Below are 19,152 nucleotides of genomic sequence, written 5' to 3' on the forward strand. Positions count from 1 at the left end.
GGAACGGCTAAGGGAGCTGGGCATGTTTAGCCTGGAGAAGAGGAGGTTAAGGGGTGATATGATAGCCATGTTCAAATATATAAAAGGATGTCACATAGAGGAGGGAGAAAGGTTGTTTTCTGCTGCTCCAGAGAAGCGGACACGGAGCAATGGATCCAAACTACAAGAAAGAAGATTCCACCTAAACATTAGGAAGAACTTCCTGACAGTAAGAGCTGTTCGACAGTGGAATTTGCTGCCAAGGAGTGTGGTGGAGTCTCCTACTTTGGAGGTCTTTAAGCAGAGGCTTGACAACCATATGTCAGGAGTGCTCTGATGGTGTTTCCTGCTTGGCAGGGGGTTGGACTCGATGGCCCTTGTGGTCTCTTCCAACTCTATGATTCTATGATTCTACGACCATATTGCTTTGTTCTCTTCTGACCTGGGGTACTTGTACGTAAAGTTAGATATGCCTCTCCAAGCTTCCTCTGGGGAATGCCTGGAAGCTTGAAAGCGCAGTTGCCATCCTTCACAAAGTGTTCATGGTTGTGAGCTCAGCTTGGAGGGAAACGTAGGAGCCTCGGACATATGGGGAATCCCTTTTTAAACACAAAACAAAACTCAGAAGCCCGGAAAAAGAGGTAGCTTTCCTCTTCAGTTCATTGCTCCTCCTTGCAGCTAGCAGAACGAAATAAGCTGCATAAGCACATATATGCAAATGTTCTTAATTCATATGATTTGTTTTGGCCATGGCCTTGGGTGTAGAATTTTGGTTTAACTTTTTGTTTTATTTTTAAGCAATTGCATATAATGGCTTGGCATATCCTCATAAGTCAACAATGGCTCTCTAGTGGCTGCCTGGTTCTCACAGCTGTTGCTTGCATTGCTTTTAGGTGATTGATTTGCAGCTCTGCTGCCAACATGCAGCTGCATTAGAAAGACCTCGTTGCAGGTAGCCTGTGCATGCGAGCGAGCGAGAAAGAGATAAATTAAAATTATATAATATGTCTTAATGCACTTAAGGGAGGGCTGAACGCTGCTTCTTGCCAAACAGGAGAGACACTGTGGTTTAGCTTCCCCCTGGAGAGGCGACTTCTAGATCTCTCCACGCCTGGAAAGGCTGCAGGTCGATTCCCAGTGGATCAGTGTTTCAATCTCTGGGTGCTCTGCTGCCATGCTTTAACCCTCAGGCAAAGAGTCGTGAGCTCTGACGCTCTTGAGCTGGCTGGCTGACTGTCCTACCCACTGTTGCCTCAGTGAGTACAGTGGTACCTCGGGTTACAGACACTTCAGGTTACAGACTCCGCTAACCCAGAAATAGTGCTTCAGGTTAAGAACTTTGCTTCAGGATGAGAACAGAAATTGTGCAGCGGCAGCGTAGCAGCAGTGGGAGGCCCCATTAGCTAAAGTGGTACCTCAGGTTAAGAACAGTTTCAGGTTAAGAACGGACCTCCAGAACAAATGAAGTTCTTAACCCGAGGTACCACTGTACAGTACTTTCTTTTTCATTAGGAAGCCCTTGAATGAAAGACTTGGAGAGAGGATCTTCCAAATGTTTGACTGCTGCGTTAAGTCTCCATTCCACGCAGAGCTGTTCCACGCAGTGAGCTGAGGGGGTCATCTTTTGGATTAGTAATAATAATAATTAATAATAATAAATTTATTATTTGTACCCTGCCCATCTGGCTGGGTTTCCCCAGCCACTCTGGGCAGCTTCCAACAAAGATTAAAAATACAGTGGTACCTCAGGTTACATACGCTTCAGGTTACATACGCTTCACATTACAGACTCCGCTAACCCATAAATAGTGCTTCAGGTTAAGAACTTTGCTTCAGGATGAGAACAGAAATCGTGCTCCAGCAGCACGGCGGCAGCAGGAGGCCCCATTAGCTAAAGTGGTGCTTCAGGTTAAGAACAGTTTCAGGTTAAGAACGGACCTCCGGAACGAATTAAGTACTTAATCCGAGGTACCACTGTACATTAAAAGGTCACACATTAAAAACTTCCCTGAACAGGGCTGCCTTCAGATGTCTTCTAAATGTCTGGTAGTTGTTTATCTCTTTGACATCTGGTGGGAGGGTGTTCCACAGGGCGGGCGCCACTACCGAGAAGGCCCTTTGCCTGGTTCCCTGTAGCTTTGCTTCTTGCAATGAGAGAACTGCCAGAAGGCCCTCGGTGCTGGACCTCAGTGTCTGGGCTGAACAATGGGGGTGGAGACGCTCCTTCAGGTATAAGGGCCAAGGCCGTTTAGGGCTTTAAAGGTCAGCACCAACACTTTGAATTGTGCTCGAAAAGAGCGAAGGTCCCCACCCCAGTAAGAAGGAGGCCCACAGCATAAAGGTGAACAAAGCACCTTCCCATGGTAGAGAAATCGAAATCAATTTCAGAAGAATTTGAACAGAGAGAGATAATGGCAAAGGAGCTATAAAAACCTGTGTGACTCCACACCTAAACAATTTTGCATGCAATTTGATATATGATAGGAAAGATTGATTCCTGCACATCTCAGTTTTTAATGGTGATGCTTCAAGTACTGCTGCTTTGTGCAGATGTATTCAAAACAACGCCTGTCTTGTGGCCTTCAGTTACGTTTCCCTGCCCATAAGCCCAGCTGCAAAAGACAGGGAAAGAGAGCTTTTATTCTTAATCCAAACAATGCATTGCCATCTAGAAACATGCATGGATGTAAATGTACAGGATACAAATAAGCACACCGTTTATCATAATAGTTGGCAGATGCTAATGCCCATAATCATCCGGACCATTAACCTTTGTAGCCCTAACAGAGGGCAAATTACTAACCAGGAAATGCACTGGGACATGTTGTAATCAGATTAGATAATTTCAGGGTCTGCAGCCACACTGGGATTTACTAGGAGCAGATCTGAAGCCTTGTTCTTTCCTTGAAAACCGTGGATCTCTGAATCTTCAGGAAACTCTACTGCACGGGGTCTAATCTTACTGTGGTTTGACATTTATTTTCAGCTATACTGAATGCAGCCATTTGGGTGGTTACCCGTGCCGGGCAAGTAAGGTTTGCTGTATGGATGTGCAGGCGTAGAAAACAAATTTAAAAGGCTTTTACAAGGATTAGACAAATTCAGGAAGGTTCAATCTATCAGGAACTGCTAGCCGTGATACCTAAGTGGAACACCAAACAAGGTGGACATCACAATTGTGCCTTCCTTTCAAGATTCATAGGGCATCTGGAATATTCTGTTGGAGATGGAAGGCTGAATTAGATGGACTTTGGTCTGATTCTGAAAGACCAATTCTCATGTTCTGTGCAGAATATAAGAACTGTAGAATATAAAGAATATTCAGGTTGTTATATTAATAATAATACTGATGATGATGATGATGCTTTCCCTGATGGGATTCAATACTCAATTGGAAGCCACCCAGAGTGGCTGGGGAAACTCAGCCAGATGGGTGGGGTATAAATAATAAATTATTATATTATAATATATTATAATATATTATGTTATGTTATGTTATGTTATGTTATGTTATGTTATGTTATGTTATGTTATGTTATGTTATGTTATTATATTATATTATATTATATTATATTATATTATATTATATTATATTATATTATATTATATTATATTATATTATATTGGGGCTCAGTAACCCACCTGCAATGGGCCATCGCTTGCAGCTGCTTTTTAATGTTTTTAATGTTCTTGGGACCTTAAAGCTGCTCCTCCAACACCACTTACTGTAGTTATAAAAAGGTAAAGGTAAAGGGACCCCTGACTGTTAGGTCCAGTCACAGAGTAAAGCTCATCTTGCTTTACTGGCCGAGGGAGATGGCGTTTGTCCGCAGACAGCTTCCAGGTCATGTGGCCAGCATAACAAAGCCGCTTTCTGGTGAACCAGAGCAGCGCACGGAAACGCCGTTTACCTTCCCACCAGAGTGGTACCTATTTATCTACTTGCACTTTGACATGCTTATGAACTGCTAGGTGGGCAGGAGCTGGGACAGAGCAACGGGAGCTCACCCCGTTGTGGGGATTCGAATCACCTTCTGATTGGCAAGCCCTAGGCTCTGTGGTTTAACCCACAGCGCCACCCGCGTCCCTTTACTGTAGTTATAATCAGGCTTAATTTCTCAAGTGCAAGGGTTCTGAATAGAAGTGAAGCTTTCTGCTCTGGAAGTTCTTAATACAGTGGTACCTCAGGTTACATACGCTTCAGGTTACATACACTTCAGGTTACAGACTCCGCTAACCCAGAAATAGTACCTCAGGTTAAGAACTTTGCTTCAGGATGAGAACAGAAATCGTGCTCTGGCGGCGCGGCAGCAGCAGGAGGCCCCATTAGCTAAAGTGGTGCTTCAGGTTAAGAACAGTTTCAGGTTAAGAACGGACCTCCGGAACGAATTAAGTACTTAACCCGAGGTACCACTGTACTTATTATATGCTGCCTTTACTTTGCACAGACGTGTGTAAGTGTATCTGCATGAGTGCATACGTAAGTGTGTGAATGAGTGGGAGAGAACACTGTGTGACTATGCCTGGCAAGTGTGTATGTGAGCTGTATTTGTGGTGTATGTGCACATGTGGTGAGTGTATGTAGGGCCTCTACGTGCAGGGTATATACGCATTAGCCATGCACGCTGCTGGCTTGGAGCCCTCAGAGAGGTGGCTGAGCAGCAGTGCAGTCCTCAGGCTGAAAAGGCTTAGCCACTCATAATCTGTCCCTTCATTCTCCCACATTGTTGATACAAATCTCCTACTGTGTCAAGCTTTACTGAAGGCAAGATTTATGGGCATTCCCCTTATCCACTAACTGCTTTCCCCTGACCTACCAAACCAGCTACTGTGTCAAGGAAAGAAATGGAATAAGTAAGCTTGATTGCTTTTGCTTGGAAGGGGGGGCAGGTACCTGTGTTTGGTACTAGTAATATTTCCCCATTCCCCCCTCCCATGTTTACAGATGAGTTGTTTTATTACAATGATCTATCTAGCAGCATTCCAGGAATAGAAATCAGACAAGCTGGCCTACAATTTTTAAGGTCCCCCAAGTGGCAGTAAGCCATTTACTTGCCCACAGGTCTCCAGTATCCTGAAGCAGCTGGATAATTAGAAAGTTGGATGATTGTGTAAGAGTGTGTGCACATGGCATAAAGGTAAAGGGACCCCTGACCATTAGGTCCAGTCATGGCCGACTCTGGGGTTGCAGCACTCATCTCGCTTTATTGGCCGAGGGAGCCGGCGTACAGCTTCCAGGTCATGTGGCCAGCATGACTAAGCCGCTTCTGGCGAATCAGAGCAATGCACGGAAACGCCGTTTACCTTCCCGCCAGAGTGGTACCTATTTATCTACTTGCACTTTGATGTGCTTTCGAAATGCTAGGTTGGCAGGAGCAGGGACCGAACAACGGGAGCTCACCCCGTCGCGGGGATTCGAACCACCGACCTTCTGATCTGCAAGTCCTAGGCTCTGTGGTTTAACCCACAGCGCACCCACATCCCTTCTGCACATGGCATAGAGTTATATTAACAGAGGAGCTACATTCAAATAACTGACTTGGCTAATGATTTTCCAAAGGAATACATAATTATTAGGAAGCTGCCTTATCCTGAGTTGGGCCATTGGTCCACCCAGCTTAGGGCCAGCTACTAACAGCTGGCATCCTTCTGTCTCAAGAGACAATGGAGTGTGCCTCTGGGAGTAAAGTCAAACTGCTGGAGAATCTCAGCACCTGCTGTGGCTGCAAAGACCAGTAACTCGTAACTACTGCCTCCAGCGTTGTTTTTGCTAAGTTGTTGTTGTTGTTTAGTCGTTTAGTCATGTCCGACTCTTCGTGACCCCATGGACCAGAGCACGCCAGGCACTCCTGTCTTCCACTGCCTCCCGCAGTTTGGTCAAACTCATGCTGGTAGCTTTCAGAACACTGTCCAACCATCTTGTCCTCTGTCGTCCCCTTCTCCTTGTGCCCTCCATCTTTCCCAACATCAGGGTCTTTTCCAGGGAGTCTTCTCTTCTCATGAGGTGGCCAAAGTATTGGAGCCTCAGCTTCAGGATCTGTCCTTCCAGTGAGCACTCAGGGCTGATTTCCTTCAGAATGGAGAGGTTTGATCTTCTTGCAGTCCATGGGACTCTCAAGAGTCTCCTCCAGCACCATAATTCAAAAGCATCAATTCTTTGGCGATCAGCCTTCGTTATGGTCCAGCTCTCACTTCCATACATCACTACTGGGAAAACCATAGCTTTTACTATACGGACCTTTGTTGGCAAGGTGATGTCTCTGCTTTTTAAGATGCTATCTAGTTTTGTTAGGTTAGTAGCACCCAAGTGACCTCACCTGTGCTGCCCAGACAACAAGACCCCCCTCTCAGCTTCGCTTGTGTGGTCCAACAGAAAGCAGAGCAATGCATTTGGCTCCAACTTGGCTGGAGGAGTTGCAAAAAGGAGCCGCATAAGAGGACTCTCCAATATTTTAGATTTAGAAAGAGGTCTCTCCCAGCCCTACCTGGAAGTATTGAGAATTGATCCTGGGACTCTACCACCAAACTATGGCCCTTAGCTGCTCACAGTGTAACAATTCAAGTCCCTCCAGAATCAGCCTGAATGTGTTGTGCATTGAGCACCAAAGCAATAAGTAAATAATTCGGCATCTTTTTTATCAGTGCAACATTTATGTACCTCTAACACAACACCATATTGCCAAATAGCATATCATAGCCATTTTCTACACAATCCCCCCCCCCGCAGGCTCTCTTCCCCTTTTTATCTTCTCCGTCAGCAATTGTGTTTACAGGAAGTCCTGCCTGTATTTTATTTCTAGGACGTTTCCCCATAAATAGCACTCTAAGAGGGGAGTCGGTCCTTTTGTCCACAGCCCCTCCACCTGGTCTCTTGTTAGACTTAAGAACGAAATGATGCAAATTTCTGTCTCAAGGAAAAACCTTATAAATGTAAATACAGTACTGTACTGGATTTAAAAAAAAATGTTTCAGGGAGGTGCAAAGCAGAGTGCTGTCCATGGTGAGATGGTGCTGAAAGCCTATGAAGTTGTTGGGTACTCGCACAGTTTCTAATGTACATGTTAACTTATTGCCCAGCAATGAAATTTCCCCTTGTGTTCTTGTGAGCAATTTATCACCTTACTCTAAAATTACTGGGCCCATTCCAGCCACAGTAAAGTATTTTAGGACAATAGTTTAAATGGAGAGTTTTCATCATTTGCTTATCTCAGTATTTCTCAAACTTATCTCAGTATTTCTCAAACACGAAAGCTCATACCAAGAACTAACTTAGTTGGTCTTTAAGGTGCTACTGGAAGGATTTTTTTTATTTTGACTATGGCAGACCAACACGGCTACCTATCTGTATCTCAAACTTTGTGAATTAAAATAGGAGGTGTGCACTTACGTTTTTAAGGGTTACTTTTATGGTTTGTGAGAGTTACCACTCCCTGAGGAGTTCACCCCCTCTGATTCTGCTTTAGTCATTGATCTGATTGGAAGGCCAGCCCAGAGCACTGACTCACGCAGAGACACCACAGACATCCTCCTCTAAGAGCAGAATTCTGTTTTGCTCCATTAGGGATGTGTGAATAATTAGATCACACCTAATGCAACAATCCATTCTCTGTGATGCTGATTAGAAGAAGGCTAGAGTATTGAATCATGCAAAGCACACAGGCAAATTGCTCTGTGACTGGTTACTTTGAGCTCACAAGATCCTTTAATAATTTAATTTATTTTACACTCTCTAAATAGGGGTTTCCCTGCACATGGTTTAGAAATAACGGGGGTAGCTCTCTCACTGAAGTTACCACATTTGCTCAAAACTAATGCGCACCATTTTTTGCTAAATTACTTTGTGAAAATTAAGGTGTGCACTAGATTTGATGGCACATTTACATTCGCCAGCAAATACTTTTTTGGTTTCAAGGTTCTGAAAATTGAGATTCGAATTAGGCTTGGGTAAATATGGTAATAAGATAAGACTTTGAATTTTTTTCCAATATAGCAAAGCAGATCATTGATGACAACAGGCCCTAAGGGGTAAAATGGATGGGGAGTCCATCAAAATATTACAGGTTACATAACAGATTGTTATCAAAGGGGAAATAAAATTCAAATAAATAAAAGCATTACAAATAATATCATTTTCATACATAAGGGGGAGCCATAAGGGCAGAACTAGGCTTCTGCCAGACTGATTATGTAGGTTAAATAGAACATTTTGAAGAAAATGTTGTATCATTGTCAAAAAATAAGATATAGCATAAATAAGACCACTTTATGTAATAAAAGAAGGTAGGGGTGGGGTTATGTAAAACAGTCTATGACATATCTGCATAAAGAGGGCATTCCAGTCATGCTCTTTGCCTGAAATATATCTAGTGAAAGCAAAAGAATTTTGTATACAATGAACTGTATTCCTCCTTTAAGCTAAGTGTCAATGAGAACATCATTGTTCACCTAAATTTCCATTAATCTGATTCATTAATCTGTGGGCAATTACAATGTGTGTCGCTATAAAGGAGAGGATTAATAAACCCTTGAAGAATATGGGTTTGTCCGCATCATCAAAAAATAGATAATAAAGCCATAGGAGGTTTAAGTGTCCGATTTTGCCCCTTAATTCTATTTCATAAAATGTTTTGTTCCAGAAGTACTGAATTATTAGGCAAACCCACCAAATGTGGGTGAATGTCCTTAGCAATCCACACCCCTCCATCAAGTTGTATTGTTACTTTGAGTAAGTCTACTCAGCGTGTGACTCAGTTACGCACCATCTATCAGCAATCTTAAAGGAGTTATACCACTAGACTCCACTATTTCCTTTCTTGGGGTGCGGGGCAAACACGTAAGTTATTTTTGTTACTGTCCAGCTCTTGATCTCGTAGCAAACTCCAGCCATTGCAATAAGCTTGTTCCCTGGATAACTTAGAGTCATGCCCTGTTTACAAAGGGAATAAAAGGGACACATCTTTTTAAAAGATAATATTTTTCATTAAATCACAGCACAGCATTTTGAATGGTCTTCTTTCAATAAAACTTAGCAAGACATTTGGTAGGCTCTTTACAATTAAATAACTTATTCCCTGCCCCTCCTCCTTCCCCCCCCTCCACCTTCCCATTTCCTATGCTTATGTTACTGGAGCCTTTGATGGGGTGGGGCGGAATGTACCACTATCAGGGGAGGGGAGGAGAGAGATTGAGAATCTAAAATGCACATTAAAAATTGTTTCTTTGTTTCTTTGTTTGCTTGCTTGCTTGCTTGTTATTTGGGTGCCTCTGAAACTCTCCTCTCTTTTTTTTTTTTTTGCCTCTGGAAAAAATTGCAGCAGAAAGTTTAACTTTCTCCTCTTTAGAGTTAAAAAAACTAAGTTTTTTTTTTCTTTTTAAGAAAATGTTTTTAAATCACAGCTGTAGATCTTTCACTCCCTGTGGTGGTTTGGCTTTTCACAATCACAAATAAGATTTGCTAGACTTTCAATTCTGTTTGGTGAATTATTTTACATATTCCCTGCCTTCCCAAGGCTCTGCAAATGCCTTCAGAGTTTAACTCTTCACTATCATGGCAGATCTTAGCACTGTTCCACTTGTCTACAGCACCTAAACTTTGGAACTGCCTGCCTCTTGACATCAGACAAGTTCCCTCACTGTATTCTTTTCAGAAGCTGCTTAGAATACTTTTTCTTAGGCAAGCCTATCCAGACAAGAAGAGGTTATTTGTCTGGAATCTCTGTTAAGCTACTGTTGATTTTAGTTATCTTTTGAGTGCTTTTATATACCTGTTTTTATCAATAATTTTAATGGGGGCATGTGATATATATATATATATATATATCACATATATATACACACACACATGTGATATATATATGTGATATATATATATGTGATATATATATATATATATATATATGCAGGTTTTGGTGTCTTCGGGTGTCTTCCCGTGTAAGAGTTGGGGTGTCTAGGCGACGTTTCGACGAGGTCTCACTCGTCATCTTCAGGCTGGTGCTTTCGGCTTCTTGTTACTGGAACAAGAAGCCGAAAGCACCAGCCTGAAGATGACGAGTGAGACCTCGTCGAAACGTCGCCTAGACACCCCAACTCTTACACGGGAAGACACCCGAAGACACCAAAACCTGCATTCCTGTACCCGTGAAAATCTACGAAAGCATATATATATATATATATATATATATATATATATATATATATATATATATCACATATATGTATCACATGTGTGTGTGTGTGTGTGTGTGTGTGTGTATATATATATATATATATCACATGCCCCCATTAAAATTCATACATATATATATATATATATATGCCACTTAAGAGGTTGTCTTACAACCAAGCAGTACATAATTTTGTTTAATAAAGAAATCTAATGCCTGAAAAGAACAGAACAAACACAGAAATTGTCATTTGAGACCATAAATGCAATCAACTCACACATGAACCGCCAAAAACCCCTCAGAAGAAACTATGTTTTCCAGTTCTGTGTTTGAGCTTCTGATTTTTGTTTTATTTTTAAAGAAAAGTTGAAGCACTGGGACTCTTGAAATTCACAGCATGCTGTTCTTTTCACCAGAACTCTTCTCTCAAATTGTTCACTGATCCTAATCTGAAAACTTAATGTGTTTGATCAGCTTCTGTTTTAATTACAGCTCTGTTTATAGTTATTGTTTATATTCTGCCTGGTGGCTGTCAAGGAGGTTTTCATAATGGAAAATTCAGGGTGCCATCTTCTGCCCATAGGAGTGAGTCTACTGAAAAACAGCAAGACATGCTTTTGAAAAACCCATGCATAGAAGTGGGCTGTAAATAAAGAATTAGAATGGTCATCAAAACCATTGCAAAGTAAGAAAATGATAATATCCTTAAAACAGTAGCAAAGCCTCAGACTTCTTTATTCCCTCAATTTGAAAGTAAGCCCCATCAAACTATTTGGAATTTACTTCTGAGAAAACGGTCATTTAAGTTTGGAAGGGGCTGCCATTCTCCTGTAGGGAGAAATACAATTTTAGCTGCGCATCCATGCATCCCGTCATACAGGGAAGAAAAGCAGTTATGTGCTCACCTGAACTTATTCAAGTTCCCTGCTCGGTTCTTTTTCAACGCCTTCAATATATCCCTCTTTGTTCCGATATTGTGCAGTAAGCCCTTCTCAACAGATCTGGCATCTAAATTCCGGCTGCTACCGCTTGATCCGCGCTCCTCTTAACGTTCGACTTCGCGCATTGCCGTGGATTCACTCGTGACAGGAGCGCGCAGCGCCGGGTGACTTTTCACGTGTGAAAGGGAGGTCGCGGAACAAAACCGCGGGCGGCGCTTTCTCAATCCCCTGACTCATTCTTTACTCAGCGCGTGGAGCCAGGCCTTGGGCTGATTAACATCCTATATGCTTTTAAATATGTTGCGGGCCGGGATATGGTTTGTTTTGTTCCTCCTTGTAGTTTTTATTATGTATCTTGTGTATTTTATATTGTGTTTTTATGCTGGGAAGCCCCCTGAGATCTTTGGATGAAGGTCAGTAAACAAATTTAATAAAGAAGAAGAAAGAATAGCAACAATAGTAATTTTCTGTTGTGAACCGCCTGGAGATCTTAGGGTGAAAGGCGGTATATCATTATTTTTTTATAATTTAAAAAATGATGATGATGATGATGATGATGATGATGCAGCAGCAGCTGGGCTCTAAGGTGCAATAGCAGCAGCCTGCAAACCTAAGAAGCCGCTTGCCTTTGGATGAGGACTTGGCGCTCAGGGGCGGAGATGTCCCCCAGGCGCGCCTTGCCAAGGGCGATGATGGAGAGGTGCGCCCGGGACGCGTCCGCCCAGCCGCGCTCCGCTCCCTGAACTTGCTGCTCCGTCGCCTTCTTCCCCCGCCCCGGGTCTTTTTGAAAGGAGGCGCGCAGGGATTGGCTGGAGGGGGCGTGGCTTCCCTGCGGAAAGTGACGTCACGCCCTCTCCCTGCAGTGTGAATGAATCAAAGCTGCCTCTCCTCCTGGACCAGCGCTCCTACGACGAGGAGCACCACTGCAGCAAGCACTTTTAACCCAGGATACAGTCAAGCTGGGATAGCAGGAGAAGCCAAGGGGATTTGAAGCGGACCAGGGCCAGCCTCAGCCCTCCTACAGCGCCTAGAAGGATCGGCCCCGATCATACTCCGTGGTTTTTTTTTTGGTTTTGTTATTGATCAAGATTTTTTAATTTTTATTTTATTAAATCTATAGACATATATTCTCCTGGGGGGGTTTTCCGTCCCCATTTTCCCCCCCTCTGCTCGACACGTTTGAAATAAAATGATGCAAAGCTCAGCACTCACTACAGAAGGTTCTGTCAAGGGGCTTCCAGAAATCCTCGGTGTGCCAATGCAACGTAAGGAATTTTCTCTCTCTCTCTCTCCCCCTCTCTCGCTCCCTCTCCCACATTGATTTAATAATAAAGAAAACTGGCAGTCTTAGGAGCTCGAATGGTGCAGGGAGGATTATTATAATAACTGCGCTGCCCAGATATGAAGAAGAAGACTAGGAGAGTGCGCGTGTGTGTTTATGTAGCGCTGCGCTAGCGATATTTCAAGGTTGTAAACAGGTGGGCTGGTTACTTTTCCTGTTTAAATAGCTGCATGGAGGTGCATAGGAGTCTCTTTGCTTCACGGATAATCTTAGCGTTCAAAGCACATCGGAAGCTTAAAGAGGTTAGTGGTCAGAGAATTGGGAAGGCAGAAAGAAGAATGGCAGGTATAGGAATCAGGGAAGACATAACAGCGGCTCGCAAGAAGTTTGCCTGAAGCCTGACCCCTCCAATCCTTCCTTTTCCTCTTCCAAGGGGCAAATAATGGGGGCCACCCCTCCCTCGTGGGGCCTCCATCCGAAGGGTATGCATGAGCGAGGGGGGGCATTTGTTGCTTTTAAATAAAGTGATTGTCGCCATCCCGACGCGCTTCCTTCCCAGGCAGTTTTGTTTTGGCTACGCTGCGTCGAAGGGCAATTGATCCCCCCCTCTCTCTCCTCCCCCCCCCCGCTGCTTACTCCAACGTTGTGGCTTTCTTGAGAGTAAGAGTAGCGGATACACGAACCGCTGCGAACTCATTGCCCTGGTTATTTGTGCGTTGCTTTCCCAAATGACATCCTTTTTGTGCGCGCGCGTGTATATTTGTAGCCCCGGGAAGATGCGTGTACCGAGGGGAGTGTGGGGATTATCTGGTGTCTATTCTTAGACGTGCAGCATGTCTTTCGCGGTGTGCCTCTGCAGATAGATCAGGAGTGTCTGTTTACGGAAAGAGGTAGGTAGACCCAAGTATGTGCATATAAACGGGTACGAATAGGTGAGGGAGGTCTGGAGAAGTCAATCATGTATATATTTCCCTGTGCAAAACGTATTTTCCCCAACTTTATCTCTTAATACGTATGCTGATGAACGGTATTGTGTATATAGCGCAGCACCTGTCTGGTTGTATCCTTCCTTGTGAACCTGCCTCGATCTGCCTGGCAGCCCAGTCTCAAACTATATTCAGAGGTGAGAGCCCCTGATTTAAAATGAGACCAGCGTCTAGGTAAGCAGCAGGCATGGGACAGACTCCTAAGTGCATATTTCTTTCTAAGTCATGATTAGGATTTCAGCCTCCGAGTGCAACCCTAAAAACCCCTCGCTCACTTATAAGCGAATAACTTATAAGTTAGCTTAAGTGAGTATGTTACTCACTTATAAATAACTAAATACCTCGGGGCCGATTTCTGGGTTGACAGACATGGAATCAGTCTGTTTATAAAACATGTGGCTACTCCGTTCACCTATGAAGCAGCAAAATGCACAGTTTGTGGGTTTGTAATGTGTGCGTATATATTACATATGTGTATATTAAGTTGCCAAGCGGGAAGCCTGCTGAGGAGCACACGTTTTGTGTGTGCAAATGGCAAGGGTGATGTGTACCTTTTAAATGGGGCCGCCTCTAGAGAAGTCTCCGGACGCAATTCAAGGCTACGAACCTCATTACGCTTCCTTGAATTCCTCTGGCCTCCGTGGGCTCTGCAAATAAATAAATGCGTGTCAGAACGGGGTTTGTGCGTGTGAGAGAAATCGGGGCACTGTGCACCCCAGAGTTAACAGCTGTTAAGCCCAGTTCATTTCAGTGGCGCTTCTAATAAGTCTTGTGTTTTACTCTCTTTTTGAAAACTGCGGGACTTAAGAGCGTTCGACTTGGCTGGATCGTGTCCGCACTCCTGAAAAGGCCCTCTCTCTCCCCTCCCTGGGTCTATATGACATTGCTGGCCAAGGAAACATTCAGCTTGGTTCCGGTCATATGAGCCGTGGTAGCCGCAGAGCGGCGGCTGTTTTGCCAGTATGGGCCTCCTGGCCTCCTGTGTCGCCTTCGCAGGATGCACAGACGCGTTATGGATAGATAGATAGATGCATGCACGCGTGCGTATGAACTGGTCACCCTCCTGTCTCTCTACGTTTGTGTGCACGTGTGAAGTCCCGAGAGAGAGGGTGCTGAAACAGATGTGCTCACGCGCCCTTTCCCCCCTGAACGCACAAACACGGGACCTGCCGCCGGCGTGTGGCAGAGGGCTGCGCGTCTCTCTGTGTGCAGCCAGCAGGTGGTCGCGCATCTCCCGCTTGCTGTGCGCCCTCGCCTGCCCTTCCCGACTGCTGCGCGCGTGGCACAAGCGCGCTACGCCGTGTTCTTCGCTGTTCCTTTCTCTTGCCCGCCGCCGGGCTCCCTGCTGCCTCTTGCTGCTATCCTTTGACTGCCTTGGCTGCTTTGGGCCGGTAAATCTACCTGGCTGCCTCGGAGGCTTTCAAAAGGGAGATCTTTAGTTTCAGAATTGAGCGCAGGGCAAGCAGCCCTCGACTTAGAGAAGGCTGACGCCCGTATGTTTTGGCATCGCCCCGAAGCCAGTATGGACTATGGAGAACCGAAGCCTGTTCATGCATACTCGGAAGTAAGGAAGCGTTCCATGGGTCTTAGTGTTCCCCCGCCCCACGAAAATAATAATAACCCGGGGACTTCAGTGCCGCCGCCATCCCCAAATCCGGTGAAACTGGAGGGCTTCGCTCTGCATCCGGCACAATCCTATTCAAATCGACAGTCTTAAGTGTAGCCTTAAGCTGGGGGCACTTACCTGTCTGCGTAATGGACCCATCCTGAGAGAGTACACTCATTTACATGAGGCCCAGAGAGTCTTTTTTTAAAAGCCGAACGTTAATTTCCTAACAATTTCTGTCGGTAGGAACATTCCGTGGCTTCGATCCAGAAAACCTATTAACTAAGACGCGGGCATCGTGTTCTAAGCGGCGGGGATCCATGTGAGGCCCCGATCCGCATACCAGCCCAGCTAAGGCGGAGCAGGCTCCAGCCCACACACTTACTTGGGATCAAACCCCGTTGAGCGCAGAGGGCCTTGCTTCCGCCTAAACTCACACGCAGAGATTGGGCTGCTTTTCATTTCCCTTTACGATGGCTTGATCTGCAATCATTCACGGCTCAACTTGCTTGCGGATAGTAGCTATGCGCGCAAATAATATAAGGCATTCCCGTGGCAAAGCGGGTTCTTGCTAGGCACAGCTTAAGGAACTGCCTTCCTGAAGAAACCAGAAAGATGCGCATTTCCTTTAAAGCGGGCTTTGGGAGGAGTACAGCCGATACGCCCAAACCACCACCCTCTCCAGTACAGACCCGGCTGGAAAAAGCGGCTAGGATCCCTCTACCGTTCTTGCTAGCTCCAGGACCACAATCCTCAACTACGCTACTTGAGAGTAAAACCCATTGAACACAATAACTTGAGAGTAAACGTGCATGCGCAGCCCAGTACCCATGCCTGTTTGAATAGTCGGTTCCGCTGAGCGAAATGCGTAGAAAAATCCTAATGCGCATTTGGATACGCATCTTTGCTGAACTTGGCCTGCAACCCAGTTTGGAAAACTGGGGAGCTGGATGAACCCCCGACCTGTCGTGTCAACTTAACACCCCTCGGAATGGAGCTTGCCCTTCCTCCAATATTGGGGGGGGGGGCTATGGGAATCCAACTTTAGATTTCCACCTAGAGAAGCCTGCACCTTTAAAAAATGCGAATTGGGGATGCGACAGCGCGTGGATGCAAACACTTGAATCCTATACTTTGGTGTGTGGCTCTTCACCTTTGGCAAACTGGACTGTACCTCTTGCGGGAAAGAGCCTTAAATTTGCTCTTTCGTCTGCGCCCCATTTATCCTCTTCGAGGACTTTCTCGCCCGCCGGTGGGCCATCGAGAATTATCTTTCGGTTAGGCTCCCGTCCCGTTTTTATTTCTTTCCGGAGCTGCTGCTCCTATTTTTCTGAAAACCAAATTAAGGAAGGAAGGAAGGGCGGAAGGAAGGGAGGAAGGAAAGACGGGCTGACTGCATGCGGAAACATAGATCAGGAACTTGCTGCAAACCGTGTGCCCCAAATTTATAGCCTGGGTCACTGCTAGAGTATTTCTAATGGAGAGTCAATTGGTTTAATTCAATTAGGCCTAGAATATAACTCAGAAAGTCCGTTAAATTCCAATTATCTAACCGCTGGAGTGCGCGCGCGTGTGCGTCTGCATTCCCCCATTTCCCCCTGCCTTTCTTTCCATGTGTAGACAAACGTCAAAGTATTCATTTACATATTTATATCTCCCTGTTTTATCTCTCTCTGTCAACATTGGAATACGCAGAGGATTGCCCGCTCCTGGGCGGAGCTGGATGTTGTGTGCATTCAGTATTTTAGGTCGGCCCGCAAAAAAAAAAACTATCCCGCCTCTAAATGCATTAAAAATAAAAGCACCATCTCTGCGCGCACGGACGCAAAGGCCACAACCCGCGCAGAGCAAGGTGCTCTTAAGCCCATGGAAATCGGTGGAGATGATTTGCAGACTAGGCCTTCTCAGGTTCCCAGTTTGTTTGTTTATTCCTATAAATGTTTGGGCTGAAATCTCTATTCCATCTCGAAGTGCCCATGTTCTTCCTAATCCTTCCGATTTTTCTCTCGGGACTCTTTTCCCCACGGGTTTTCTTCCTTTCCTCGATCCCATACATCCGATCGTGCGAATGCGTTCTTGCTCCCCTCCCCTCCTTTGCAAAGTCCCACCTGCCCAAATGCCTGCCGAGGAACTCTGGTCCCGGGACCCGAGTACACTTTCTCCCCTCTCTCTTTCCCTTTTGATTCGACGAAGGAGGTCTCCTGATCCCGTCTGACCGGGGCGCGCTTTTTTTAATGGAGGGGTTGTTTTTTTTAAAGGCATCTTTTAATTTTTGTTGGAGCAGGTGGGGGATTCCACCTAGGCGTTTCTGGAAAGAAGCAAAGGGCACCGCAAACGCTCGGAAGCTCTTTTCCTAATAGAGATGCGCAGGCGTTTAACCTGTTAAGGACGGCTGACTGCCGCCAACCGCCGCCACGTCTCCTTTTTCTGACTGCTCCCGTTTTGCGAGGCTCCGAGCACCCAGATGCCACTCAAATAAAGCACACTCCATTCTTTCCTCAGTATTGGGTGTGCCCCTCCACAGTCTCCTGTTTTTAAGAACAATTCTTCGCTCGGAGAATCTGTGGCAAAATGGCACTGCGCCTCTCACTTTAACCTTCACTAATGGTTTGCGTCGTCCTCTTTCCCTGCGCACCCCAATTTTGGCTCATTTACCGTATTTCCATAAAATGCAGGGGTTTCAACCCCACCCCTAGCAAACAGGCTAACGCGAAGGAAGGGAACGGATTTCCCTGGAAACCCAAGTTCCCAGGATAGACGGTGGTTCGAAGTCGAAGTGTGTTGTCAATTTCAAGTCAGTTGAGGAGAGAGAGGTGTTTTCTTTTTGTTTTGTTTTAAGGCAACTCTTTTCTCTGAACGGTTGACTAACCCATACCTTTTCCGCAGTGATCCAGTCTGGAATTCACAGCCTCGTTAAAGTGGATGGGTTGTACCCGGATTAATAGGACGCAAATCGAATTAAATCCACATTAGTTCGGATAACGTGGTGGTTTCGGATTCAAGCCATAAAATGCGCCTTCTTTTCCTTTTATATGTCTTTCTTCCTTCCCTCCCACCCCGACTCTCAATTCAGATTTCCCCACCCAGAAAATCGAATCTGGATTTGAGTGAAATTTGAGATAAGCTGAAAGGGTTCGGTTGCCCGTGCTTTGGTTCCCCCTCTCCAATGGTTTTGCGCTTTCTGGTTGTTCTTACTAGTGGAAAACGAGGGAGGGTGGTGGGGGCCAGGAGCGGGAAAGATCCATGGTGGGATAGGTACGAAGAAGGTGCGGGTCTTGCTCCGATTCTCGGCTGTGACTTGATCCGATTTCTTTGTCGAGTGAATTCATTCTCTCTCCTGGGGACCGTAAGGAGAGAGACGAAGTCACCTCTTATCATGGGGATATATCCCTGGCCTCCTCTCTGTCTTTTCTCGGCCTTCTCCAATTCACTCAAGGCGGGGAAGCGTCCTTCTCTGTCAATGTCCCTACCAGCTCCCTCGCTTGCGCCACGACGTCCGGAGACTTTGGTTTCCTGACCGGTTCGAAGGAGGGGGCGGGCGCAGAGCGCGAACTGGGCAGCCCGACCCCCCCCCCCCATTCCTCGAGACTGACTGGGCTATGATGGGGAATATCTGTGTTGTTGCGTCCAGTAGCAAATCCTCTTTTCCCCACCGTGTCGAAATGTCTCTTGAGTTAAATTTGAGATAAGCTGAGAGGGTTCGGTTCCCTGTGCTTTGGTTCCCCCTCTCCAATGGTTCTGCGCGTTCTGGTTGTTCCCCCTCGGCGAGGAGGGGAGCCCAGATCTGGACCCAAAGGGGGTTGGTTGCAAGGTGTCTGTGTGTTCCTTTCCCTTCCTTGGATTTGAGGAGAGGGTTGCCGAGCGAAAGGCGACGCTTTGGGCTAAGAACGAAAAGACAGGTTTTCTAAATTCGGAGTGGCAAGCCCCGATTTCTCTCGCCTCCTTTGTCCGCACCGCTGATGTTTTCCATATCAAGGAGTTTTCTCTTCCCGAAATGGGGTTAGAATTTTACGCAGCCTGCCTGTGCACACAGGCACGAGAATTGTGCGACAGTGATTATATATCATAATGCATTTTATGAATGTGGTTTTGTATAAAACCGTTTTTAGCATGCCCTGCGCGTCACCATTCGTATACCACTTAGTGCAAACAGTTTTCTGATCACTAAATACCTAAAAGTAATTGAAAGGGGCAA

At 45.5% G+C, this 19,152-nt stretch overlaps 2 protein-coding genes across 2 annotated transcripts in view; one reads left to right on the forward strand and one right to left on the reverse strand.

Moving 5' to 3' along the window:
• The window catches only part of LOC310708593 (podocin-like), a 671,219-nt gene that overhangs the window by 523,980 nt on the left and 128,087 nt on the right, over positions 1–19,152 (reverse strand). The window lies entirely within an intron of this gene.
• Positions 12,273–19,152, forward strand: part of LHX4 (LIM homeobox 4) — a gene marked incomplete at its 5' end in the record, with an annotated part of 69,692 nt that continues 62,812 nt past the window's right edge. Inside the window, one exon of the mRNA XM_083507187.1 lies at positions 12,273–12,348. Within this exon, the coding sequence (XP_083363313.1) occupies positions 12,273–12,348 (76 nt within the window). The remainder of the gene's footprint in view (positions 12,349–19,152) is intronic.

This window comes from Podarcis liolepis (assembly GCF_965112155.1).
Source record: "Podarcis liolepis genome assembly, chromosome: 6".
In the NCBI taxonomy this organism is placed as follows: Eukaryota; Metazoa; Chordata; class Lepidosauria; order Squamata; family Lacertidae; genus Podarcis; species Podarcis liolepis.